The sequence below is a fragment of the Carya illinoinensis genome, chromosome 4, assembly GCF_018687715.1.
Source record: "Carya illinoinensis cultivar Pawnee chromosome 4, C.illinoinensisPawnee_v1, whole genome shotgun sequence".
Taxonomy (NCBI): Eukaryota; Viridiplantae; Streptophyta; class Magnoliopsida; order Fagales; family Juglandaceae; genus Carya; species Carya illinoinensis.
The window spans coordinates 38,915,232-38,924,789 of NC_056755.1; the positions used below are offsets into that span (position 1 = coordinate 38,915,232).

Here is a 9,558-nt window from a genome sequence, read left to right on the forward strand (position 1 = left end):
GCATAACCATCGTCATTTTGGAACGAAATTCAAATTTCGTTCCTAAATCCCACTTTTTGGGACGATTTTCAATTCGTCCCAAAGTAATTTCGTCCCAAAAAATCATTTTTGTTGTAGTGAGGTAGTGTGGTGAGAAATAAGGATGTGAAAATGTTGGCATTTGTGAGTTCACTAGGGACTAGTTCGAATAACTATACCAAGTTGATGGGGCTCTTACTCGGTCTTCGGCTTGTGAAAATTCTGGAGGCTTCTTGGGTGATTTTAGAGCTTGATTCCATGGTGGTGGTTAACTGGATTAAAGGTACTCGATGCAATTTGTGGTATGTCAAAGATTATTGGGAAGAAATTATGGAATTGTTACAATTGTTTACTTATCAAATACAGCATATTTATCGACAAGTCAATAGCCCAGCTGATTGTTTGGCTCATATGGGGGGCAGTCAAAAACGTGGAATAATATAATGGTTGTGCCGAGGGAGGTGAGAGGGTCGCTGAGATTGGATCTTTTGGGATTACCGTACATTATAGTATAATGGTTTTTGTGCTTTTTGCTTGTTCAAAGTCTTTAATTGGTTTTGTGCGTACTGAGTTGTTGGTTGCAGCCGTAGTTTTCTTTCACTAAAAGTGAATGTTATCGGTAAAAATGCATTATTTCAAAAAAAAATAAAAAATAAAAAGAAAAGTCCAATCAGCTCCCCCTCGGGGGATGTTAATGCCAGAAAGATCGCCATTGCATCATCTACATACGTCACCGACAATGCCGGTGCGTTGATCTTCTTCGGTAGGGCTGCCATATTTGATTAGTAATTAAAAAGTAAAATTACACAACGTGACTCTCGTACTCGTCCACGTGCATATATACATATTCAACAAATGCAACCTTCTAATTTCCTCGGCCAGTCAAACTTAGATAATTGTCAAACGCCGCTCGGCCATTCAAGTTTCTTCCTCATAATATATAATAGTAGTACTACGTATAAAGTGTCGTATATAATTCCAATATAATTATAAGTGCCTATATATACCCATATATGTATCCATATTGTGAATCTGTGAGTCGCAAATAACTAGGAACTCCATTAACCTAACAAGCTATACACAACAGAGACAGAGGTCAGAGGTACTAAATATGTGGAGTCACTGCGATGATAGCTCGGCTGCCTCTTTCGTAAAGAACCCGACGATTAAGTTCACCAAGCTGTTCATCAATGGAGAATTCGTTGACTCCGTTTCAGGTTTTTAGCCTTCTACATCTCTCTATATATCTATCTACTTCTCCACATGATATCTCTTTGTAGATTTTCCTGGTTATATATAGTATTATCCCTCTCGTTGTTAATTTCTTTCCATTTTTTATTCCAACTTTATTTGAGATATCACTTGTCCTAAAATGTTAAGGTTATGAGTTGAGATATATTTTATTAGTTATTTTATAACTTAATACTCACTTTCATGTATGGGTTAGATATCCCTCAATAGATGGTCTAATACGTGAAATATTTAAATAATAAGATAAATTGTTGGGATTGTCCTAAATTAATTATAAAATGAGATGTTGGTCAGTTTATAAGTATGAGGAAAAATCTCATTTCTTGAGCTAGCTTTTGAAGTTGAAAAAGAATTTTACCTTATTTTCATTACCCTATACGCACGACAAGCTAGAAATCTGTACAAGTTAAAGCCAGAAATAGAAAGAAAGAAGTACTTCACCTTTTTAATCTTTACATATACTTAGGCTATAACGTGCATCCATTCTTCTTTTATGCACCCGGGGCCAAGGAATTATCCAAGAAAAGAAGGGAAAAAAGCAGCCTTTTTATTTTCTGCATGTTGATTTATACTTCAAATTACTCAACAGTTTTTGGAAAATATATGTGTTATGATTGAGAGTTAAAAATTTAATCAAATTAGTATCTAATAATTCTAAAACTTTTGAATCAATAGTTAAATTTTTAGCAACATATACCTCAATGATTATTTATTTTATTTTATTTTTTTTATTTTTTGAGGGGGTTGGGGTCCTCCGAGAAAAGAAAAATAATTAATTAGACTTCAACATCGTTTTTCTAGCTAGACTTCAACCTTGTATCCTTAGGAATTGAATGGCTCCCTAATGGATGACCAAACCCCCACTGTTCGTCATCCTCAACTCTCACCGTCAAATGATACAAATAGAAATTTAATTAAGTTAATATTTTTTTGGGCAAAAAACTAAAAGTCTAAAACGCCGACAATAACATATATTTAATTTATCTGTAAATACAAAATTGTCAAAAATGTAAACGTCGTAAATGGACTTTTTTGTGGTGAGGTTATGACTCGTTATATATAGCAAGAAAAATTTTAAACGTAGGCCTCACACTTTTTTAAACTATATTTATATGTGATTTTATTCTATACTTTAAAAATTCTGATGCTTTGGATATGAATATAGCAATATTCATGAAAGCCGGCTGATCTGTCCCTTGCAATGACGTTTCCACTTTTAGTGTCGTTTCCACACTAGGTTCAAGAAAGTCACAACTTTACCGTCATTGATCACATGGGGTACTCCAACATTAGCTATCATCCCTATTTTCAATAATTTTAATTGTTAAAGTAAATTCTGAGTGAAATGGCAACAGGAAAAACGTTCGAGACCATAGATCCAAGAATAGGAGAGGTGACAGCAAGAATTGCAGAAGGAGACAAGGAAGACGTTGAGCTGGCAGTGAAAGCTGCACGCCAGGCATTCGATCATGGTCCATGGCCTCGATTACCCGGCTCTGTATGTACTAGTCTCTCTTATCCTTTATCTCATGCTCGCCCTGGATGTCTAAAGTAGGTGTTTTTTTATATTTTAGATGGTTTTTTACTCAAACGCCTAGAAACATGTGTAACATAAAATTCAAGAAGTGCTATAGGATTTTCAAAAGGGAAATACTTTTTAGCAGTTGGCGTGCAGTCGACTATTAAAAAAAATTAATACGAGACCTACATGAAAAAAAAAATTATTTTTATAACTTTTTATAATTCATATAGGTCCCATTGAATATAAAAAAAAATTTTTATAATTTTTTTTTATTTATTCTGTACAGCCGACTGCATACCGACTATATGTAGCAAAGCTGTTTTCAAAACCATCTAAACTTCTCCCAAATAAGCATAAATAATTTTCTAGAAAAAGTAAAGAGAGCCTCTTCCCCATACAAAGAGGAGTGGTCAAAGGCCACCTCTGGTACTCATGACTGGTTTTCAATTTTTTTTTTTTTTATATTTCTTTTCAAACCAGTATTTTACATTTCAAACATGAAACTTCCGCAACATGTTCGGATACCGTCATCATCTACGAATCTAAAAATAAAAAAGATTACACACACACAAGCAGCATACAAAATCCAATAATTTAGAAATTTAATTCAGTTGATTCAAACCTTACCCACAAATGGATAAATATAAAATCTATCTTGAGGAGACAAAATCTGGAGGGTGGGAAGGGTCAAAACTACTGTTCATATGATGTTATTGTGCACCCAACTTTCAAAGTCAAACCCGTCCTGGTTTGTGTGAATAAAGAAAGGGAAAGCTAGCGGAGGCGTAGTTGAATGAATCTCCAGTGATGCCACCTGAAATAATTTGACCGGTATCTCATGTTATAATTATAAAGAGAGTAGCAGCGAAAAATAATAGTGAATATAATAAAATGGATTGAATTAATAAATTTTATTAAATTTAAAAATAATAAAAAACAGTTAAATAAAAATTAATAATTAAAGAAGTGATTATTAAGTATATTGGTTTTTTTAAATGTTTAAAAAATATTTAAAAGAAAAAACATAAAAAATCAATGTACAATTTACACTGAAGACATATCTAGTGGTCAAACTTGAGCAGCATAGTAGCACTACTTTTATTTCAATATACTTTTTAAGCGCCAATGTAAATACATTGAATATTCTCTCTGCATATTTAATTAATCTAAGTATTTCGATTCTATTATTTGATGATAGGCTACCACCCAGTAATGACTGTTGGGCATGCCACCTAGTATAATTTTACTTAATTATTTATTTTTTTTCTTATTTTTTATTTCATATTTTTTTACATATTTAAATATTCTTAAAAATATAAAAAATACATTAATACATTAAAATTCAATTATTTAATTATCAAGTAATTTTTTTAAAAAAATAAATAAATACATGAGCGATCAAAATGAAAAAATAAACTCAAGTAACATACTAACATTTTCCTAAAAAGTAAGTGTATAATTGGGATTGGAGTACCATTCTTGGAAGATATATCTAAGTAAATATCTAGTCCAACATCTTAAAAGAAAAAAAAAAGGGAAAAGAAAACCATTATTATTATTATTCTTAAACTTAAAAATATGAAAAAATGAGAACATGCATATATGACGTGAGCAGTTGCCAAAAAAGTCATGGAAGTCATCGGCCACCAATCAAAGCCAATAAGTCATATATATATAATGGCCACGCGTGGGTGAGTTCGGCCACCCCAAATGACTATGGGGTGGATTCAACCACCCTCAGCGACTCAGAAAAATGGAAATTCCTCATCTTACATGATAACAATATGTTCTAAAACATTTTCCAAAAATAACCAAATAAAAATAATAGTTATTCATTTTCACTACTTTATTATTTTACTGTTTAAACTTATACCTCGCTTTGGTTACACGGCCTTAAAGTATTCCTATGATAAAAGGAATAACTAACTTTTATGCATTTTGTTGTAACTTAAAAGAGAAAAAACTTCATGGGGTACCCTAGGGTATCCCCATGAAGTTTACACGCTTTCATGAGTTTTAGTACTACATGCAGTATCAGTGAGATAACGTTAACGTACATAAAGATTTGATAAGATTCTAGGATATCACTTCGATCGTATCCCTGTCATTAATTCCAAATGATTTAATGATATTAATTGACGACGATCATTGATGATGTATGAAGGCTAAAGCTTTAAAGTGCAAAAAGCGCAATGGACTTGAAGGGATCCCTTCAAGTCCATTGCGCTTACACATAATTAGAAGCAATCTAGGAATATCTTTACTGTTCCAACAACTTATAGGCGGTAGTCGTTGCCTTTCAAACAAAGATTGCAGAATAATTTAACCCTCGACTTTTTGGTACAAATTCATTAATTAGACCAAAAGCTAGCAACGTATCATGTAGATTATCATTTATTTTCCTCTCTGGTGGGGTTTTGCAGGAAAGAGGAAGGATAATGATGAAATTCGCAAACTTGCTCGAAGAAAATGTAGAAGAATTAGCCGCCTTGGAAACAATTGACTGTGGGAAGTTGTTTAGTGTCGCCAAGAACATGGACATTCCAGGTGCAGCAAGTTTACTCCGTTACTATGCTGGTGCAGCTGATAAAGTTCATGGTGAAGTACTGAAAATGTCCCGTGAACTTCATGGATACACTTTGCTCGAACCTATTGGAGTCGTGGGCCACATTATCCCTTGGAATTTCCCCACCACCATGTTCTTCATGAAGGTTAGCCCGTCTTTAGCTGCCGGATGCACTATGGTCGTCAAGCCTTCCGAACAAACTCCTCTGTCAGCTCTCTACTATGCTCATCTTGCTAAGCTGGTAAGGGTGAATGAAAGATATTATAGATGTTCTTCTTTCTGCATGCCATACACCATTATTATGCCTTATGATGGCCTTTTCTGTCTCATGTGAAGTCAACTCCAACCAAAATCTTTCCTTTTTTACCTATCCCTTTTTACCAATTTATCAGCTGGTGGCCTTTTTACCTATCCCTTTTTCCCTCTTGTCAAGGCTGGCATCCCTGATGGGGTGCTCAATGTTGTAACCGGATTTGGACCAACAGCTGGGGCTGCCATAAGTTCTCACATGGACATCGACGCGGTATGCAACTCTAATTTTTGCGATTATTTTGATCAACCTCACGGCCAAGTTTATGGCTTTAGTTTGGGTATAAATGTTCTTGAATCTGCTATATGCTTGTACTCAATTTATCAGGTTAGTTTCACTGGTTCCACAGAAGTAGGACGCAAAGTAATGCAGGCCGCAGCAGAAAGTAATTTGAAAGTGGTTTCACTTGAATTAGGAGGCAAGTCACCCCTCATAATTTTTGATGACGCCAATGTAGATATGGCTGCCGAGCTTGCTATCTTGGGCATTCTATTTAACAAGGTAAAATAGTTTTTATTTTTTTGTTATTTTAACAAATTTGCATTTTAGAAAGCCGTTTTATATAAAAATGTTGCTCAAATGAATTTTTTTCTAATTGATATATGTATATATGTGTATATGTATATATATTTGCAGGGAGAAATATGTGTGGCAAGTTCTCGTGTTTATGTTCAAGAAGGGATATATGACCATGTTGTGAAGAAATTAGTGGAAAAGGCCAAAGCTTGGGTAGTTGGGGATCCTTTTGATCCTAAAACTCAACAAGGGCCCCAGGTATGAAGTGAGATTGCCTTAATTTGTTTTTAACTTTTTAAGGACAGTACAAAGGAACATACAATAGCAAACCATTTAGCCAACAATATTAACAAGAAAGGATACAATCCAATTCCTGGAATCCCATGCAATAGAACTGCAAAGGACCCTAGTAGTAATAATAAGAACAATAATACACAGCAGGCCGCTTGTTTTATACGAGCAGGGTTCCTATAAAAAAGCTCATTTATTTTATTTTATTTTTATGTGCAGGTCGATTTGAAGCAGTTTGAAAGAATTCTTTCATACATTGAGCAAGGCAAGAGAGAAGGAGCAACCCTTTTAACTGGGGGAAAGCCCATTGCTCGGAAGGGATATTACATTGAGCCTACAATTTTCGCTGACGTAAAGGTATATACTTAAATTCTTACTAAAAACTAATGATCATTTAATTTTTATTTAACAATGTCTATCTTTCCTTCTTTGCTGTGATTCTTGCCGACTTGCTCAGGAAGAAATGCTCATAGCGCAGGATGAAATATTTGGACCAGTTTTGGCTCTTGCAAAGTTCAAGTGAGTACTGTTTTCAATCAAATCTATTCACAAATTTCAATATCGAAATGAATATATCATAATGAGAGACATGGTTATTCCCTCCATCTTTGATTCCACATACTCAGAAACTTTTGGTTTCATGCAGCTCCAAGTTTTTATTTTCATTCTCCTAATTATTTTTAGAGATATCCCTTTGCTTGATAGAAAGCGCTCTCTATTTTGGCTTATGATCTCGTGAATAATTACGTACAGAACTATTGAGGAGGCGATTAAGAGGGCCAACAGCACTAAATATGGTCTAGCAGCTGGCATCGTGACAAAGGACTTAAATGTGGCTAACACCGTATCAAGATCAATCCGTGCAGGCACCATTTGGATAAACTGCTATTTTGCATTCGACAATGACTGCCCTTTGGGTGGGTATAAGATGAGTGGTTTTGGAAAAGATTTTGGAATGGATGCCCTTCATAAGTATCTTCAAGTCAAGTCGGTTGTCACTCCCCTTTATAATACACCCTGGCTTTGAATCAACATTCCTTCGGGCATTCTAGCTAAATGATCTGGAAAATACACAAACCCTCAATATATATAATATTGTCATGGAAGTTAAGTATGCTTTTAGTGGCTCGAAGGATATGCATCGCAGCCAGCCGAATATCTTAGGTTCTGTATTTTGTCATAAATAAGCACTGACATATACACTTTGTCATCATGCGCTGCATCATAATCTTTTGCTTATGCATAGATAGCGAATGTTTTTTTTATGTGCTGCTACATTGTGTTTAAATAAGGTCAAATGTTTGGCAAGGAATTGTTGTTAGCCAAAATGTTCTGTATTACCATTACATCAATTAGAGTATGTCCATAAAACTGCTGTGATTGCTTTTAAGGAAAGATTCCCAGGGTGTGATAGAGAATGCCATAAAAGCCTTGAGTATGCGTTACCTGTTAAGCAAGAGACTCAGTCCACTCTCGACACAGCAGACTTATCACCAACAGCTTTATCATCTGCAACAACCTTATCGGCTCCAACAACCTGATTTACTTTAATTTTGCTTCCGCATATCTTGTACTCGATATCTATTGTTTATTTCAAATGTAATCTTATCATTGTAATTGTAATAACCTGAGCTGTATAAATAAACCAACACACGGACTGGTTTGGGATTGAGGCCAGAACCATTTATTCATATCTTATTTCTTTCATGGTATCGAGCCACTCTGCTCACGCACTTCTACACTAATTCTTCAATTTTTTTTTTTCACCTCATCTAATGGCTGCCTCATCATCTGTCAATTTTATTGCCCCCAATCTTTGCCAAGTTGTTTCGGCTAATTTGGATGAGACCAACTATCTCATGTGGTTGTCTCAAATTGTTCCAGTTCTCTAGAGTCATGATCTAATGGGCTTCGTGGATGGTTCTCTACCCTGCCCCTCTCAGTTTCTCATTGATGATCAAGGGAAACCAACAACTTCTCTCAATCCTAACATCATTTGATTTTCCTACGTACAGTTCTTTTGCAGAACAAACATAATTTGAATCTGATAATAATATGAATACGGCTGTCCAAGCAAATAAAGCTTGTTGGTTCCCTTTTCCTTCCATCTCTGCCTACTCACACGCTTCTGCGCGCATGCACATGATCCAGACGTTATTTTAAGCAAAAAGTCTGAAGAAGAATCACGATCAATATTGTAATGGACAAACACGACATGAATATCTCCGGCCTGTTTTCTTGTCGTTGAAAAATTAGTAAATCTACTCCAATTGAAGATAAGCACTAGCTAGGATGCAAGACTAGGATATATACGTACAATGAATTAGTGATGGGTGGTTAAATTAAAGGGCTGCAGAACAGCCTGAGGTTACCTGATGGGGCTTCTTTCACATCATTTGAGATTTTTAAGAGCTTAATTAGTATGACAAAAGGAAAACCTCCCACCAATTGATTTTCCCTTTTGAGGGAATGGATAATATTTGACTCACTCTTTGAGTGGATATAAGAATGTGTTAAGTTTATTATTTTTCATCATCTTTTTAATCATTATTCACTTATTATTCTTTTATATAATATCAAACGATGCAGGGAAGATAAGTGCATTAGGATAGTTACTTTAATTTCCAATTAACCTCATGTCACGTAAAAGAATAACGATAATTAAGACAATATTAATGAAAGACATTTTTCTTTAAGATTGTCCCTTCCCTTCCTAGACCGTTGGAATCTTTTACAATTTTTATCCCTCTCTGAACTCCTAGTCATAAACTGGTTACTCTATAGGTGTATAAAGGGAGAAAGTGTGTTGCATATAACTAAGAACACCGGCCGAAAACCAGCAGCTAGAAAGGAAAAGAAGAGATGGAGATTAGTAATAGGAACCACATGATGAGCTCAGTCTCGTCTGTTAAAATCCCAACGATTAAGTTCACCAAGCTCTTCATTAGTAGGGAATTTGTCGACGCCGTTTCAGGTTTTCAGAGTAGGAACATTGTTCCACTGTCTTCCATGTTGTGCTTTGAGCTGTCCTGAAAATAAACACAAAATAGATAGAGACAATATTTAAGTGGTTCGGCAACTTGC

At 35.0% G+C, this 9,558-nt stretch overlaps 1 protein-coding gene across 1 annotated transcript; it reads left to right on the plus strand.

Annotated features, from left to right (window-relative positions):
• The first annotated feature begins 1,000 nt into the window (after positions 1-1,000).
• LOC122308502 (aldehyde dehydrogenase family 2 member C4-like) lies at positions 1,001-8,165 on the plus strand. Its single transcript, XM_043121860.1, has 9 exons — positions 1,001-1,235; positions 2,625-2,767; positions 5,215-5,598; positions 5,791-5,880; positions 5,995-6,168; positions 6,304-6,441; positions 6,694-6,831; positions 6,932-6,993; positions 7,228-8,165. Exons 1-9 carry the CDS (start codon positions 1,130-1,132, stop codon positions 7,499-7,501), a joined length of 1,509 nt encoding a protein of 502 aa, XP_042977794.1. The 5' UTR covers positions 1,001-1,129; the 3' UTR covers positions 7,502-8,165.
• The last annotated feature ends 1,393 nt before the right edge of the window (positions 8,166-9,558 follow it).